The 18,428-nt window shown below is 38.3% G+C and overlaps 1 protein-coding gene across 8 annotated transcripts in view; it reads left to right on the forward strand.

Annotated features, from left to right (window-relative positions):
* FOCAD (focadhesin) overlaps positions 1-18,428 on the forward strand; it is a 134,650-nt gene that overhangs the window by 62,468 nt on the left and 53,754 nt on the right. For all 8 annotated transcript variants that reach the window (XR_012621792.1, XR_012621791.1, XR_012621793.1 and 5 more), the window contains 6 exons: positions 7,715-7,849; positions 8,238-8,288; positions 8,948-9,031; positions 10,528-10,666; positions 14,987-15,175; positions 15,431-15,552. Coding sequence is in view for 5 of the 8 variants with exons in the window: in XM_074813563.1 (XP_074669664.1) it covers positions 7,715-7,849; positions 8,238-8,288; positions 8,948-9,031; positions 10,528-10,666; positions 14,987-15,175; positions 15,431-15,552 (720 nt within the window). In the remaining 3 variants the exon portion in view is untranslated. The remainder of the gene's footprint in view (positions 1-7,714; positions 7,850-8,237; positions 8,289-8,947; positions 9,032-10,527; positions 10,667-14,986; positions 15,176-15,430; positions 15,553-18,428) is intronic.

An 18,428-nucleotide genomic window follows, 5' to 3' on the forward strand; every position in this document is an offset into this window, starting at 1 on the left:
ACATTTTTCTTTATGTTTAAAAAGTCTGTGTGTAAAATACCACTCTACTGTCTTTTCTGCTGTTCCCATTCCCCTTCTCCATTGGTTCACAGAACAGCTAGGAGGTTTTCAGTAGGACTACCATTACGTTATGAGTAGAAAATTCCTTCTGAAAGAAGCCAAAAGAATTCTACAGTCTTAACCTTGTAAGAGTTAAAAAATATTTTTTCAATTAAATTTAGTGTTACAGCAACTGAGGTTGAAGTCCATTAATGAATGATAGCCAGAATGCACAGCTGCGCTCAGTGATGGTTTTAATATCGTCTAGCTGCTGCATTTATTGTGTACTAGATGATGTTTAGCCAGGTTAAATCATGTTCCTTCTTCAGATCAATTCACCAAGTGTATCTGGGTTATTACCCAGTCTGAAGTCGTATGAGATCCACTTCAAAAACAAGTCTTTAGTTCTCAGCAGTGTTTGGACAGAAGAGACATACTGTAAATTCTCCTTTTTCTCAGAATGCAGCAAAATTTACTAAGTTGTGGCGTATTCCAGACTGCACTATTTCTTTAGCTAAGACAAAAAATACACCCACATATCCTTCTTAACAAATCTCTCCTTCCAAACCTGTCCTTGACTACTTTTAATTAATTTCTTTCTGTCCTAATTTAAAATTGAAGTGAAGTTTAACAACCTGAATGAACTCATATTGATTCTGTTGTCCTTTTGTAACAAAAAAAAAATAATTTTTTTTTCTTCTACTGTTAGTATCAGCAATGTTTAAAATGAGAAAAAAGTTACTTCCTGCAAGCTCCTATGCTATTGCATGAGTATGCAAGGACAGTGTGTTATTTTTGTTTGGGAAGCATGCAAAGTAAACATGCCTTATATTGCAACAGAAGAGAACGTAATCATTTGGAGGATGTGTGTTTGTTTAAGAGGCATCCAATGAGAAATGAAACACAGAAAGCTGCACTATTTTAAAGTTACCTTTTGATATTTAGAAAACTTTCCCCTTTGCATTCTTAAGGAGTTACAGTTTCCAAAATGCTAGTATTTTATGATTTCTGGATGCAGCAACGTAATTTTTCAAACATTCCCACCTTAATTTCAAAGAACCAGAATTTGGTTGGGACTTTTTAAATCTGACACTTGGATGTTGAATTATTGAATTAAGTTTTCATGTTTCAGCTGGCAGCTATTGGAGTGCCATTACATAGGACCACCTGCTTTAGACTGGGAACTCTGTTGCAAGTGTTCCTTGCAAAAGCAGAAACATCCTGGGTGTCATCGATACGTTTCAGGATTTCCATCACATTGAAGGTGCTCTTAAAAGATCAGAAGCATCACATAGTAGGAGAGTTTTAATTTTGTCAGAAATGCCAAAAGAAGCTTGCTCAGTGTCTCAAAATTGTGATTATCTAATTGAACACCACTGTGAAAAATTTTTCACAGAAAGAGTGGTCAGACAGTGGAATAGGCTGCCCAGGGAGGTGGTGGAGTCACCATCCCTGGATGTGTTTAAGGGTCGTTTAGATGAGATGTTGGGGGATATGGTGTAGGGGAGAACTTTGTAGAGTAGGGCTGATGGTTGGACTTGATGATCGCAAGGGTCTTTTCCAACCTGAATGATTCTATGATCACTTTCTTTTGGAATATTACCAGATTAGGTGTTTTTAGCCATCAGTGGTCATTACCATAGAAGTGTACTCATGGGCTTGCTATTCCTGAAATGGATTCAACTCAGAAGGCATCTTCATGTTCTAAACTGCACTTCACAATGTGTTTTGCACTCACTGAAGTGACTGCTTAATTCAGCAATTACTTGAATTCAGTGGTACCAAGCATGCGGGTTTTTTCAGTGCAGAATAACTCTAAAACTATCTAAATGTCTTTGTGGGATATGTTCATAAACATCCCTTCCATTTTATTTCATTACAGAGATGGATTTGTATTTCTCTTTGAGTCTTCTGTTGTTTTGCTTTGCTTTCATAGACCTGCAAGAAATTTTCACGGCATTTGTTCAGATTGTTTAAGGAAGAATTTTGCTTTGAAGTTCTGGTATCTTTTCACCTTTAAAAGACTGAGTATATATACTCATACCTCATACCTTGATCTGCCATACCTATTTTAACTTTTTAATTTAGACTTTGGTTCCAAGTCTACATTGTCATGGGTTTGGTATTTTTCTTTGTTTTGTTGTTGTTGGTTGGGAGGGCGGGGTTTTTTTGGGTTGGGGTTTTTTTGTTTTGTGGCCTTTCTTCTTTTGCACAATTTTTGTTGCGGTGGAGCCTGAAATCTGAAAGGCAAATGGTAGCAACAGATGAATTCCAGAAAGAATTAATTTAGTGGCAAAATCTGAAAAGTGAAATTCTCCACAGGGAGCAATGTGAGGTTTGGCCAAATGCTGCAGGGAAATTACTTAAGTTTTCACTAGAATACATGGCTCCTTACAGAGAGAGAGCATGGGCAACTGGAAAAATCTCACAAGGAGAAATGAGAAAGTTTTGGTACCAATAATACTGTCTAGTCAAGCTTCCTGTGGAACTTGAGTGCTGCTTTTTGTGATTTTTTGTATAATTCTTCAGCTAGGACTGTACCACTGGCAGAGCATCTTACAGATGTTTTTCAGTGCCTAGAAATGTAACTGTTCACTGAGCAGGTCTTTAAAAGTGAAAATAAGCCAGGTGAGGCTTATTTGTATCCAGGAATGATACCAAAAATGTAAACAATTTAGTTAATGTACCAATAACGGGCCCATTTGTATAAGCTCCGTACCGACAAGGTAAGCAGGCCTGTGTGCCTAAGAGCGACCCTTCCCCAATTCAGTACACTTTATACTGACAAGATGAGCAAGTCTGTGTGCGTAGAGGCAGTCTCACAATGTATACATTAGGTTTCATGGAAATAGACAAGTATTTAAGATATGCATTAGATTCTGTGGAAATAAGTGGGTACTTCTTGGGAATTATACAAATATTAATTTTTTTAATGTATATAATGAGTGTGCCTTTGTCTTTTGGTATACATGCTAGGTGGAGTGATCCCCTGTGCATCCAGCACTGCAATAAAGAGAATGCCTGCTTCTTAATGCTACATTGATGTTAAGAGGTTTGTTCCCAATTTCAGTGACAGGAGAAGCTAAGTAGAACCAATTATATGTCATTGCTGTGCTGTAGTTAGAGTAATAGTGTAAATGTGTAGTTGTTATTTTCTTCACTATACAGAGTTGATCAAGCTGTGGTGAATAGCTAGATAGCAGTTACAACCTGGTAGTCTTTCAGCTTTATAGAAGGTAGGATGAATACAGAAGACATCACTGATGGCAGCATTATCATTTCTATCCCTTAGAAACATTCTGAACACCTAACCCTAAATGTTCTGAATGTGACCTGATACAGTGATGTCTTCCTGAGCATGTGGACAATCTGAAACACAGGCTTATTGATACACGGATGGCTCCTTTTTCATCTCAAATGTGCATTAGTTCTAGAGGTAAATGTTGACATTATGTTGATATACCTAATAAAGAGCATCAATGAATGGTTTAAAAGAAAAAAACAAAACAAAACAAACAAAAACCAAACAATAAAACTTGATAAGCCTTATGCCAGAAGGAGTGGATATGGAGCAGTATCCCTGTATTGCTCAGCAAAGAATCACTGCAGCAGCTGGTAAAATCGGCTTTTGAAATCACTGTGCCCTACCTGCACAACAAAAGCTGACCTTTTCACCGGAGATTTTAGGGTTCAGTCTGAGCTTTAGGAGCTGAATACAAACACATAAGCATACAAAAAAGATGACCTGCATGATGAACAGATCTTGTGCATCATCAGTCTAGTAGTTGCTTGTTACTCTAGGTCTTACTGATGTCTCTAGGAAATTTTCTGTTCTGCTAAATTCTAAACTTGTGAATAGAACAATGACAGGGTAAATCACTGATTTAAGAGTGCTGTGATCAAAAGAAGGAACCTGGAGATAAGGGAGTGAGTTACTCCAACTTTGTATAAACAATGCATGTCTGGGTAATGTTAAAAAGACTGATAGGAGGGGAACATCCTACCCCAAGAGACGCCATAAGATGGATGATCGTCTGAGAAGAAAATCAGCAATAACTGGGGAAAAGATAAAGGCGGTGGGGCGGGGGGAAGACTGTGACCAGTGACTCCAGTTTAAGACCAAGGCAACGTCCTCCTCCAATTCGAGTTTGCACAGAATTATTAAAAAACACTGTAACTTCAAATTGAGATGAGGCATGTTGTTAACCAATGAAGGACAAAGTGATAAGAAACTAACCAATGGTCACTACAGTAAACATGTATTCATGTAGTTTGAAGTGTGTAACTACATGGAAGTTCTTTTGTGTGATGTGCTAGCTTTGTGGAATTACCACCTAGCACCCCACTCTGCACAGACATGGAATAAATAAATACCTCTGCTCTGTGTGTATATTGGCATATTGCACACTGGGTAAATGACCCCACTTACGGGACAATATTATGGGAAAGAGGAATCAACAAGCAAATAGTGAAATAACTGAATTTTAAAGACAAAACTCTAATCTGAGAGTAAATGGAGGAATGTGAAGGTGCTTGTTGACTATCAAAAGGGTAGATGAGTTAAACTGGTAAGTTTGAGCTCATTTTGCAGTGTAAATTGTTTCCTTCCTCCTGAAGGAGAAACGAGGTGAGGAAATAGGGGTATTAGCTGTGAATGGATTTGAAGTTGAAAACAGGTGTTTAATTGAATTCCATTCCATTTCCAAAAGGACTAGAGTGATGCTTATTTCTTGAACGCTTTTCATCAGGTTGGAAGGTGAGAAAGGTCATTTGCCTTGACTGTGTAAGTCATCATAGATTTCTAAAACCTTCTGGATTGGTGTGAGGAACAGTCCAAAGAATTTCCAATTTGTATAAAATTATTCAAATCCCTTTCAGACTTGAAGAACAACCTATAGAGTAAGCCACAGCTCAGCTTGAAATCTTTCTGTATGCTGCTGTTCTTCATAAAATGCTGTGGTGAACACAAGCAATAGACAGAAAGGACTTCCTTAGCATCCCTAAGTGGAAATATTCACATTTGAGAGGAGACTTCTTTTTTTTTTTGTGTGAGTGCTCTGAATAGAGCAGGTTTTGTTGTCATCTGAAGCTTGAACCATGTTTTCTTGGAAACAAAGCTGAGCATCAGGAACTTCTGGGTCAAGTGGAACAGTGCCAGTTTTTTCATTTGGATGTTATTGCTTGCAGCTTTCAAAAAAATCCTTCTGTACTTATTGTATTCATGCTGTGCTGAATTGCAACACTAGGAAAAAGAGGAAAAAAAAAAAAAGCTCATGTTTCAGCCCTCTACTGCTGCACAGGAGTAATCCCTTTACTTCAGGAGGACCTTCTGTCTGAAGAAATCAAAATGCTTTTGTAACAATCTGTACAACTCTCCTAGGAGTATTCCTTTTTTCAGCTAGGAGACAACAAAGCCTTCACTTTCTTCCAAAGCTTCAACAAAATAAGAGTCCGGTGCATGCTTGCATGTCCTTTCATATGACCCAGAAGGTTACTCTTTTCTCTCTGTACTGTAAAATTTTGTACTAATTATGTGTGGCACTGAGTTTCCAGGCACAGTATCTCAAGTGCCTTGAGGACAAATTGCTTAACAATTTCAGACACTCATGACTTTGAATTAAGAATAGTTTAGTAAAGCGCTTAAGGATAATAATGAATTTTAGCAAAAGAAGTGATCTTGTATTTAGTAGGACTGTTCGTGTATTTAAAACTAGGCTAAAAGTGGAGTGCCTTTTTTGAATTGAGATCTGGAAACAGCTATGTCTCCAGAATATTCTTCCAGACAGCTTGACATGAGAGTGAACTAGCTACTGACTTGATAAATAGAGCCAGTATTTTCATGTTTTCTGTGAAACAGCACTGTAATACAGAGGTTGCTGTAAATATGTTTTATAGTGCACTTGGTTCTTGTTTGTTATTCAGTGTAATGTCTGTGAGCCCCAGAAGTCATAGTTGGCTAGGGCAAAAAAGCCCAAGAGGTTTGCAGTTGCTTATCAAACACTGAATGTGAGTGGAGAGAGGGTTTATGGTTTGGTGCTAATAAAACCATTCAATTGTAAGAAAAAAAGCTGTAGAACTCCCCACCCTGTCCCCTTCACAAACACACACACACACACCCCTTTACAGCTGACAGAATCTCATATAGATTTTGGCTATTGGCATATATAAATAAAAAAATATTCAGATCTGTTGACTAGTTAATGAATGCTTTTTACCATGCTGTAATGCTTCTCAGTGTGTGTTGGATCTGCATGAGAATTCTCTTCTGGATACTCTTTTTGCCACCTAACCACTGGGGTACATATATCTAGTTTATATATATCTATATATCTATATATATCTATATATATCTATAATATTAAATTTTGAACTTAATTCTTCAGCCTTCCCTACCCTCTATAGGTATTAAAGAGCAGGTCAGATTTCTTTCTATGCAAAGTGTTAGCTTTTGTTGGAGGATTTCAATTTTTTTGTTAGTGTTTTTTTCCCAGTGATTTCTAATCTGTGAAAAAATACCAACCTTAGAACCATACCCTGCAGGGTGCTCTGAGTGTTTATGATCTGCAATGACAAGTTACTTTTCAGAGTATGTTTGTTCTATAACCAAATACTGGCCCCCTGAGCTGAAAAAAAACAGAAAAAGCATGATTTCTCTGGTTTATACTGGATTCTTGGGATCATGGAAGCCTCCAGATACTCCTGTTTTTACCTGTTAATATTTTGTTGTGGTTGCTTTTTTCCTCCCGCCCCCCGGCCCCAACCACCTCCACACACACCCCTTGCCTTCTCTCTTGAGGATCTAATAGCTGGGACTGCAGAAAGTGATTTCATCTTCTGTTTAGTGAACAGTGACATTCTGGTTTCTAGTATAACTGCAAAGGCAGATTTAAAAGGCTGAAGTTACTGTGTTCTAAGGACTTGGAAAGCAAATGGCAAGACTCCAAATTTGTTATTAACAGAATAAAAATAAATTCTATGATTTTCAAACCAGCTTCACAGTTTTTGTAAGTTAACAGTTGGAAGCATGATGTTACTATCATGTGTGGTTTCCTGACAATTAATTCTTTTATGTCTTTGTTTTGTTGAAATGGTTTCTCTCACTGTAAGTTGTAAGAACTGACCTGCTTAGTATAGGGGTAATGAAGCCATGGTACTAGTGTTTATTTTAGTTTGACATTTTCCTGGTGATTTCTGGTTTCCTGCAGTTTTACATTCTTTTGTTCTGCAAATTTGGTTGGATTTGGTTGTGTTTAAAAATTAAGGGCATTTTGTCTTGAAGGGCTCCCAGGGAACATAGCTTCCTCCAGTTTCCTCTGCTTTGTTCCTGTTGAACTCACAGGGACAGCTTGTTTTTAAGCTAATTTGAGTAGGTGAAGTAGAGCAGAAGTTTCATATGAAGATACATTGACAGCTTTATGTGTATTGTTAACAGCGTCCTATTTATTCCTACTGGTAGCTGCTTTATCTGGTGAAGTGTTGTGCAGTATTCTCACATGATGTCAATTAATACACTGTGAGACTGTTAATACAAGTGAATTTTTAACATACTTGCTTTTTTCTTTTATGAACCCTGTATTAATTCCTGTTTCCAAGTAGGAAGAAAGAAGGCAAGTGCTGGAAAGAAATGTTAAGTTGGGATTGCTGTTAGTAATGGTGTCTCCCACTTTCCCTCCAGGTCGTTTGCATCCGTTCTACATGGAATGCTCTGTCACCAAAGCTGAGTTGTGATACAAGACCTCTCATTTTAAAAGCACTGAATGAATTGTTTGCCCTGGTTCCCTCACTAACAGTGAATACAAATGAATATGAGGTATGTACTCATAGGCTAAGATGAGTCTCTTCTTTTAGTGTATCTTCATATATGAGATTTAAATGTGCCTGCTTGTTTTTAATATCTCTAAATTGGACTCACTGCCTAATTCAGGTTAATCATAAGGCGCATTGCCACACAGTTTCACAATTTTAGCTTGCATTAGTGAATGCTGGGAGATAGATGAGAAATTCTAGTGCAAGGTTGATCAGAGGTTTCCCTCTCCCAGAATGTGGGGACATGTGAATGCATCCACAGTTCAAACCTGTGCCCGTTCCACTCTCCTAGCTTGTAGATGTGGCAGCAGTTTGTTTCTGGTAACTGCCTCTATTTCAACTGCTTATTTGGTTAAAGAAAATCTGAATGCCTGTTTTGTTTGCTTTTACAGAAATTCAGAGCTCAAGTTATCAGCTTCCTTTGGAAGAACACACAAAACAAGGTAGGTGATACCACTGAAAATGTTAATTCCTGATGTCAGCAACTGGATATTAAGTTTGATACCTTTCAGTCAACACAAGGTTATCGGTATCAGCAATCTCATTTTCCAATAGTGTTTTCTTCTTGTCTTTGACTGTTTAACACCATTTTTGAAGCGATGTAATGCACATGAAAAGGAGTAACGGATGGTCCTAACATCTGCCCCTCCCAAGAAGAATTGTAACACAAACTAGTTTGACTCCACCTTGACATGGTGAAGCATTTGTGGCAAAGCTGCAGCTATGATAACTAACTCAGTTCTTTGATGGGGTATTGTAATGTGGTGGGAATGTTGGACCATCATCATCATGGGGTTGGTGGAACCAAAGTATTTTAGTTTAAATATAGCTCGGATAGTTCTACGATAAACTGCCTTCACAGCAGTAATGGTGTGTAGCAATCAGAGTGTTTGCTGCCAAGCCCAGATAACTGATCTTGCTAGTTTGAATTGTATATATAAATTAAGAAATTGAGAGTGCACCTCAGGAAAATATCATGATTTTAAAGTGTTTTCCAGTGTTCAGTGGTTAGTGGATAGCTTTTTCTGTGGCATTTCCAGTAGGTAGCTATACCGTATGTGTGCTTGTGATTTTTTTCTTTTTCTTCCCGTTAATTTTCTAGGATGCTGTTGTAGCCATTTCAGCCTATAAATCACTCTCGTCATTTGACTCTGAAGAACATACAATTCTTCATCTTCCTGAACAGGTAGCAATGCTGTATGTTTAATAGTAAAGACATCTGACACTTCCATCTGACATGGGTTGTATCCTTTTGGAAGGGAAACAAAGTTTGTGCCATCTCTACTAGACAACCATCAGAGCCTCATAGAAGGAATATGAGCTCCTGCTGGTGAAATGGAATGATATTATGTATGACTAGCATAACTAAGACTTGAGAGGGGAAAAGCACAAACAGAGGCTGAGTGAGGTCTAAGCAGTCAGAATGTGGTTCTTCTTCTTTCATTAGTTACATCAGCAGGTTATTTTTGATCATCTGATTTACATTTTATGCCCTTCTGTTAATATTGCAGTTGAGTCTTGACACTAAGCAGTTCTTGTGATTACTGCTTCATCCACTGCAGTCACACTCATGCTTAGTGCTTTTGTTCCTGAAATGGGTAAGCCAGTTTGAAAAGTAGGTGCTGTTTTTGGATATAAGCTGAAAACTTTACCATTGTTTCTGTTCTGAATTTTTACAGCATAACAATTTTGCTTTTTTGTTTAGGTAAAGGCAGGTAGAAAGGAATCAAGGTACTTATTGGAAAGCTTTTAATCATGTAGAGGGTTGGTAAACTCTGAAACTTCAGTCTGATCAGTTGAGTCCATAACCTTACAAAATGAAAGAGTGCAAGGAGGTGAACATACAAGGTCATCTACATGACTGTTTTTACAATAACCTTGTAAGAGAGACTAGGCAGTAATCAGTAGTCCATCGGTACTTTATGGCATAGTAAATACTTCTGTAAGTTTTATTTACTGCATTATTACAAGATTGGCTTGATTTGCATTTTGTAACTGGTTATTATGAAAAGGTCAGGATAAGCAACTTCAAAATAAAAAAACCATACTTGTTTTATATAAATAAATGAGAAGAGTTCAGCATAAACCTTAAGAATGAAAAGCATGTTTCACGTAGAAGAGCACAAGATAGAATGAGGTGAATCTCTAAACACTGCTGCAATACTAAATCTTTCACAGTAATACATAGGTCTGTATTATTGGCACTGTTACTTTATATTTGTTAGAAAATGAGTAAATATGTTTTCACTGAAAGCATTGTAAGAAGTGTGCAGTCTTTCAAATCCTGAAAACTAGTACGGAAAAATAATGTCTAGCAGAAATGCTCTGTGTATATTAAAGTGCCAATATAAAATATTGTTTTATTCTAATTGAAGAAGAATCAGACTGAAAATTAAGTTTTAGTCATATTCGTTGTCTACAAGTGTCAAAATTAATTTTACTGTTACAGATATAGATTTACATACCCATGTGATTTTTATCAACCAGTTTTGGCTTTCATTCAGGTAGAAGAAAAGCGTTTATTCTTTCAGCTTCAAATTAATGAAATGGAACAAAATTCATGAAAGGGGAAACTTTTAATATTTAATTGATATTTTTGACACTTGGTTGACACTTGGAATCATGAAAGATAATGAGGATTTAGAATTTTTGTGCTGATATTTCCTTTTTTTAATCTTCCAGGCACAACCAGAAGTTGACTCACAGGAGGAGGCAGACATGAGTGAAGATGAAGAAGAGGAGGAGACAGCAGCGGATCTTTTTGTTCCAGGTTCTTCGTATATCAAGCTGTTGTCTCTAACACCAGTTTCTGTTTTAGGAGGTATAATATATTCAGTATTTGGTGTTACTTTGCAGATTTGTAGTCACAGTGGTACAGACATGTGGCCTTCTTATAATGCAGTGTCATGTTAAAGGGCAGCCTTCCCCCCCCACCCCCCACCCCGGGAAAATATCTTACCAGATTACAGGTAAAAATGTAATGTAAAAATTCAGAGGAGAACAAAACCCCCAACCCATTTTTAGGAAGACAGTGAGTCAAAGGTCCTGATAGTGGTAAAAAAGCTTAGAACATGAAGTAAAAATCCTTATCTGTCCTATATGAAAAGCCAGTTGCTTATTATTTACTTCAGGTGCCCATTGTTTCATCACAGTGCAACTTCAATAGGCAGACTGAGCAGGTGTTTGTAAAGGCAGCTCTGTATTTTAGCCCAGCATGGACTGAAGGAAAAAACCCCACACCCAAAACTGTAGTGTTTTATAAACAGACTATTAATAGTATTAAAACAATGCACAGGTATTAAAACAGTGGGCAGGTCTTATGAGGAGTGGCTGAGGGAACTGGGGTTGTTTAGTCTGGAGAAGAGGAGGCTGAGGGGAGACCTCATCGCCCTCTACAGCTACCTGAAAGGAGGTTGCAGAGAACTGGGGATGAGTCTCTTTAACCAAGTAACAAGCGATAGGACAAGAGGGAATGGCCTCAAGTTGTGCCAGGGAAGGTTTAGATTGGATATCAGGAAGCATTTCTTTACAGAACGGGTTGTTGGGCGTTGGAATGGGCTGCCCAGGGCTGTGGTGGAGTCCCCATCCCTGGAGGTGTTTAAGAGTCAGGTTGACATAGCGCTGAGGGATATGGTGTAGTTGGGAACTGTCAGTGTTAGGTTATTGGTTGGACTAGATGATCTTCAAGGTCTTTTCCAACCTAGACAATTCTGTGATTCTGTAATGCTGTATACAAAATCTACTTAATCAGTGTTTAATTTTAGTGATGCATAATGATACTGATTTATGCTTCAACAGGTGGTCTCTGGTTGATGCATTTCTTTTGACACCTATGCAGTACAATCACCTTCAGTATTTGGGATTTTTAATGTTGACTTGATTACTTTCATTAACACTGTCTTCCACTTCCAGTTACAAGATTGTGACCTTAGTGCCTGGACACACACATTGTTATTTCACTGTTTTTTGTAGAATGCCTGGGATCTTTATATGTGATTGCAACCTGTAAACATCCATAAACTACTACCATGAGATAGTAGTAGTATTTTGTAGTATTTCCCCCCATGGGGGCTCCTAGAAAGATCCATTCATTAAATACTCCATGCATTGGAGCCTGGAGTATGTGCAGCCTCACCTAGGGAGTCTTTATGCACTAACTAGTAAGTTCTGGAAGCTTTGTGGGGAAGACTGACATAACCTACTTCAACAAAAGAGAGTGAAGCACCTGGGTAGAAAACTCAAGCTGTGTAATGGATGCTGATCTAGGCAACCTACCAGGAAGATGGGGACCCAAAGTGGAGTTTAGAGAGAACAGACTGAATGAAAAAATGCAGCTACCACAGACTGGTATAAAAATGTATATGCAAATAGCTTTTCCAACCCAAACATTCACTGGATAGATTCTCCCTCAGAGGCACCTTCATCTTCTAACACTGTTAGTTAACACAGAATACAGAGCAGTTGAGCGAAAGCTTTAGTGACCAGCAGGGGTGGTTGTTGTGAAGCTGTATTCAAGAGGCATGTCCAAGATAGGCTAAGAGCCACAGCATCTCTGTTCTGTTGCAGCTGAACCTGTCAGCTCATCTGCTGGAATCCTACTGTTACACATTATTGAGATTAATTCTCTACTTCCTTACTGCTTAGAAGGAGAAGGACCAAGATGCTTTTTAAGAACAGTCTCTGTTTCTCAGAGTTGCCCCCAGAGTCCTTGTTGGTGCACACCAAGTCTACTGAAACTTCTAAAGGAAGTTTAGCTTGCTGCTTGCGATCTCCCTTCTTGCTTTTCCTGGCTGATTCCTTAAACTCTGAATTGCTGCTTCTTTTCCTTCCCTCCCTTCTGTTTAATCCTTGCAGGAGGAGGCAAATCTTTAGGTTTTCTCAGCCTCTGCATGCTTCTTGATGAAGACTTGAACACTTAATGCTATGGCAGCTGCAGTTAAAAGGTTCCAACCAGAAGGAGAGCTTGGTGCTGGCATTACAATTGAATTGTGGGGTTTTTTTCCAAGTGTCTTCTCTATCTCTGGGGGAGGAAAATGTCAAAGCTTGCCATCAAATCTGTAGGGCCCATTTCTGCAACAGAGCTGAGGAGAAGTTAGGAAACAGAGTAAAAGTAGACTTTCTATGGCAGTTGGTTGGAATATGCTGCAATTCTGATTTACCATAGCTGTCTGCTTATGTGAAGCATAGGAAAGTGAAGTTTTCTGTAGTATTTTCTCTGAAATGTCTTTAAAACTGATTTGTCATTTCAGTTTCCAAATTGTGTCAAACCATTGGAGTCCACAGGGTATCAGAACGGGTATGACAGCCTTATTTTTTATTTTAATAGTTTTTCATTCTGGATGTGTGAAACCTGGTAGTCAGAGAATTAAAAATAATCCCATATAACAAACTACAAACTTCAGACAACAGCATTTATTTTTTAGTATTATCATTGAGAAGTATATCTCTGCAGGAAGGCTGCTAAGAATTTTGTTCCTGTGATGCTAGTTACCTCTTTTTTCCATCAGACTGATTCCAAGCATTAAGATAGGATATTCTAGTATTTGCTGCACATCTAGGTGTTTCATTAAATTTATCCAGATTCTGTAGTTTAAGTTATATCTGGCAGCCTAGATCCTTGGGTTGTATCTCTGGACTGAAGAGTTGCTTTTGGATGTCTCGTGAGTGTTAAGTCCTTTGGCATAACTAGCAAGTGCAGTAATATGACAGCACTGATATTACATGTGCTGGGGCGTCTCTGTCAGTGTGGCTGGTTACCAGCAGAGAAAGAGCTGTCCTCTTTTAGAGAATTTTTCTCTTATTGCTGTAGCCACACTAAACAAAAAAAGCTCTTATTAAAGTCTAGAGCAGGTAAGTGGATAGTGTTTTCATGTCAATGAATTCAGTTTTGTTGGAAATAGTATATAATGTTGAGGATTAGGGACAGAGATTCATAATTTCTGTGTGAATCACTGTAGTGAAAATTGCTACCTGCATTCTGAGGTTTTTGTATGAAGCACATTGGCATTACAGGTGGAGAAAAAAAATCCCCAGATGTAAGTGCCCTTCCTGCCATGGTACAAAAACCTGTCAAATTTAGACTGCTATTCCACTATAAAATTGAACTGGGAAGGAACATTGCTGAAAATCATGGGAACTTGCTGCAAATAGGAAATGTGAGGAAGTTCCAGTATAAAACTGTTTTATTCCAAGCTGCCATAGGTATTTCTTGTACCCAGAAAGGAGTGAGAGCCCTTTTGTCTCCTTTGTCCTCTAGTTCCTAGTCAAAGTGGGACTGCATGTGATTTGGGAACTTGTATGCCAAAGTTTCAAGCCTAGTGTGAAACAGCTGTTATAAATAGCCTTAAAACTCAGTTGTATAACGAAAACACTAACAGACTTGTAAACATATTGGGTTTGCAAGGTGCTGGTACAATGTTGGCTATCAGTTGTGACGTGGTAACAAACACCATGCAGTCATTTATATGTAGATACAGAAACACAACCCTTTTTTCTAATGTGTGTCTGTAAAGGCTGCTTCAGATTGACTTCACAAATGAGCAATATCTTTATATTAGTTCTACATAATGTTAAACCTGGTTAGACTATAAAATGCATAGCTTGAGAGCACAGAACTTAATAAACAATTTGTATTGCTATGGTAACAGAAATCAAGGTAATACTTCCCTGTCTGTATCCACTGTTTGCATATATGTGCTCTCTATCCATCTACCCTCTTTGCATTGTGCTTCATTTAAATCTCTTTAAGAATAACCTGATTATAGAGGCAGTATTTTCCACTGTGTTGGTCAACTTCAGTTTTATTTCTCATTGTCCTTCTGTCAGCATGTGCTAGTGTTGTTGATGTAACAATCAAAGAACGCAATCAACAGCTCATGGAATAGTTAAGGCTTTTTTTCTTTGCAGCCTTAGTATCTGATGTGACTTACTCAGAGCCTCTTGAAGTTGCAGTGGCAGCAAGTATGGTGTCAGAGAGACTTGCTAAGAGTTCGCAATTCTTTGACCTTAAGCTTTCATCTGAATGTGTCATTACTAGTTTATCTAAGCGTATCTCCCCTGAAATGTGGGTGTCATTTTGGGTTTTCCAGAGTTTGTTTGACATTCCCTGTTCTCTCTCCTCATTTTCTTGCACTTCATCCAGCATTTGAAGAGTTTGCAACATCACTTGTGAAACAGGAGGTGACCAACATGCCCCGTGGTGTGTATCATTCTGCCTTGAGAGGAGGGACCGTGCGCTCAGACCAGGGAAAGACCATGGCAGGTGTTCCAAGCTTCCTGCTGAAAATGTATGAGAGGAACAAACAACCAGGCATGACACCAGGCCTTGCAGGTAAGCTATCACTTTCCTGAAGTTAGACAAGTATACGTGCTTTGACCCAAAGATTTCTATGAATCTGAAAGTGAATCAGTTTAAGAAACGATGTCTTATGCCACTTGCATATGCTTACATATGCTTTTAAATTGTTGGCTTTATTAAGTTAAGTCTACTTTGCTTTGGGTTCTCCACTGACTTATGCAAGACTTCTGAACTATTAGCATGAGCATGGGTATTGATCTTTCTTTTCCCCTTCCCTCTCTCTTTAAGCTGGCATGTTGTTGTGTTACGACCTCCCTGTCCATCTGGGCAAAGATGGCAAGCCTATTAATCGATTTCTGGCCAGCAGAGGACGCAATTTCCAGCAAATGTTGGTGGCTCTCATTCATGAGGTAAGCTGCTGGCTTTTCTTCCCTTTTCAGAAGCAATATGCTTCCTTCCCCCCCTTACTACTTCATTTGTTTATGCTAATTATGAGTTAGTATCAGCTAGCAATGGCATGTATGAATATGTCATAGTTAACTAAAGTTGCTGTGAGAGATAACTAACTCGAATTGAACATCTAAATGCTTTTTTCAGTGTCAACTGCTGAAGTACTTCTGAAAATCAGTAGAACAGAAGCTGACTTCTGCCTTTAACTGCCTTGTAGACTACTATACCTTCTTTATACCTGTCGTATGTAACCAGTTGTAGATGAATAGCATGTCTGAACAATGATGGAATTCTGGGAAAATGACATGTACACCTTGCTAAGACTTGCTACTTCATTCTGTCTCTTAAATGTTTCAGCTCCTTGGCCTGTTAGGCTTATGCCAGTGAAACCATGCAGTTGCCTTTGGTTGGTTTTGGAAAAAGGGCATGAAATAAGCCTCCACTTAATCATTACAGAAAATAAAGTGCTTGTAACAAAATCTTTCAGAGTCTTTAGAATTATGGTACTTCTATGGTTGATATGAAAGTTGATCTTTGAAAGTTTTGGAGAGCAGTAAAACAAAATAAGTAGTTAAACTGTATCTAGGGAAATAAATGTTCTTTTCCCTATTTTATGCCAGTGTAAGCAGTTGCTAACACAAGCGGAAATGTATTAATCTCGTTAAAAGTTTGTAAAATAATTCTGTTAGTACAACCATTTTGTATTGCTGCAGAGGTTAATTACATGCATCTGAGGGTGAAGTTTCTGTGCACAAGACATAAATAAGAATGTATGAATTATGTCAGTCTGATATGAGCAAGAGAGCATAGATGATGATAAAAAAACTTTAATAAAATTTAGATTGAGTCTTAGGTAATATGTCCACAAAATAAAAAAATGTATGAATATATGGACATTTTAAAGATTTCTTTTTTTTTCCACCCCACACCAATACTAATTCCTGTTCTACTTTTCCAGGATAGAAAAGCTTAAATGGTCCCATTACTCCTCCTTTCTCAGTCCCATGTACAGGCTGTTTGGTGCTATTAAAGATAATTTGGTTGTATGCTGTTTTGTACAGAGGAGCCTTTTCTTCAGAGCACAGGATGGATCCTGTGTTGATAGCGACCCAGAACTGTGTAATAAAAGGAAGTGTTTTATCTAACACTCGTATTGTACTTGTTGCAGGAGTTGGAAGAGGTAAAATGAATGAGATAGGGGTTGCAGGTGGGAATGTGTCTGGGTCCTGATTTTGCTTTGTGACTAACACCCAAGAGACCTAAGAGCCTATGTGCTGCAAAATTACTTTATTATGCTAACAAAATCACTGAGACCAAAGACTTTCTGTTATGAAGGGGTTTGAGTGGGAAGGTTGCGTGCACAGGATGTGGAGAGTTTTCTGTTTCCAAACTGAAAGCCTGACACAGAACATGTGTGTCTGCAGTGGAAAATGGGTGGGGGCTACGTTGTGATGGCTATGTTGTGATCCTGTGATGCATCCACATGACTCCCTTCTGCCTTTGCTTTCAGGGCCAGCTCCCTGCTTGTTCACACTGCATTAGTACTGATTCACTCCCTTGGTCTCTTCAAAGCAAACTAGTTCCCTCTCCAGCAAATCTGCCTGCAGCATAGTTTGCCTGAAGTTTCCAGTCAAGTGATGTGAATGTGTACCATGCTGAAACTGGGTGCTTTTACCTAGTGCAGTCTTCCAGCTCTGTACCATCTTTCAAACATTTCTACGTACTAGCATACACACAAAATTTTTACCTTTCATACAGCATCTTATCATTTTGGTCTTTCTCAAATGAAAAGCCACAAAAAGTAATAATCATGTCTTGCAGCCACAGAGACACCACATGGATCCCAGTAGAAGTTAGGGCAAGTGGTACAAGGACAAAAGCCAGTCTGGAACAGTTGGACTGGGGTATAGAAATGTCTCCCTGGTGCTGTGTTAATGAAGGCAGTTTCAACAGGGTTATGAAGTACTTAAGATGGCAAGTTATCTCAAACTAGTACAAATAAAAAACTCACCCTTACACACAGATCTGAAGGTATCTAATAGTGTATGCAAATTTAATAGGTATTTTTCATCTTGACATCTGTACTGCTAAAGAATGAAAGCAGAAACTGAGATGATACCTATCATAATCACAGGAGTGTGCGAGTAAATGCATGTTTTCTAACTACTTGGATGCTCCAGTGGAGAGCAACAGGGGAAGTCCACAAGGACACGGCAAAATATGTCAGAAGAGCAGATGTAGAGTGAGTAGCTCTGAATGAAGCATAGGCTTGCGTAGCATCCAGAAAGAAAAGCTCTGCCTTCTGTGTAGTTGCTTCATTCAGTGGGACCTGTGTTCAGTGCCAGAGGTTCTGGAGAAGACCATATTTAATTATATTATAATAAAAGGCATGTATTAAAGTGTTATAGAAGCTGAATTACAGTGGAATAAGGATCAGTTCTAAACTACTGTGTTGTAAACTACTCACCGTTGCCTTACTGAAGCACCAAATACAATCTCTGGTAAAAAAATTATTTGTGTTTACTAGCTGTTACGTGATTATAACATCCGGCAGCACATAAAAATTTACATTTCGTGTGCTAACAAGCTACCCTCATAGAATCGTAACCTAAAATGGTTTGTTTGACAAAGCATGGGTTTTTATTGAATATGAACTGGATGGAGTTAGTGAGTACATACCAATGAGTGGAGACAGAAATATTTTACCAAGTATCTCAGAGTTTTACAAAGTCAATTGATTCAAGGTGTAGTAAAACTGAAAAGAAATCCAGGTATATTTGAAATATAAACCTAAACACAGAACATCTTCAGACAATCCTAACCGTACCCTTTTAGT

Source organism: Strix aluco, chromosome Z (genome assembly GCF_031877795.1).
Source record: "Strix aluco isolate bStrAlu1 chromosome Z, bStrAlu1.hap1, whole genome shotgun sequence".
Lineage (NCBI taxonomy): Eukaryota > Metazoa > Chordata > Aves > Strigiformes > Strigidae > Strix > Strix aluco.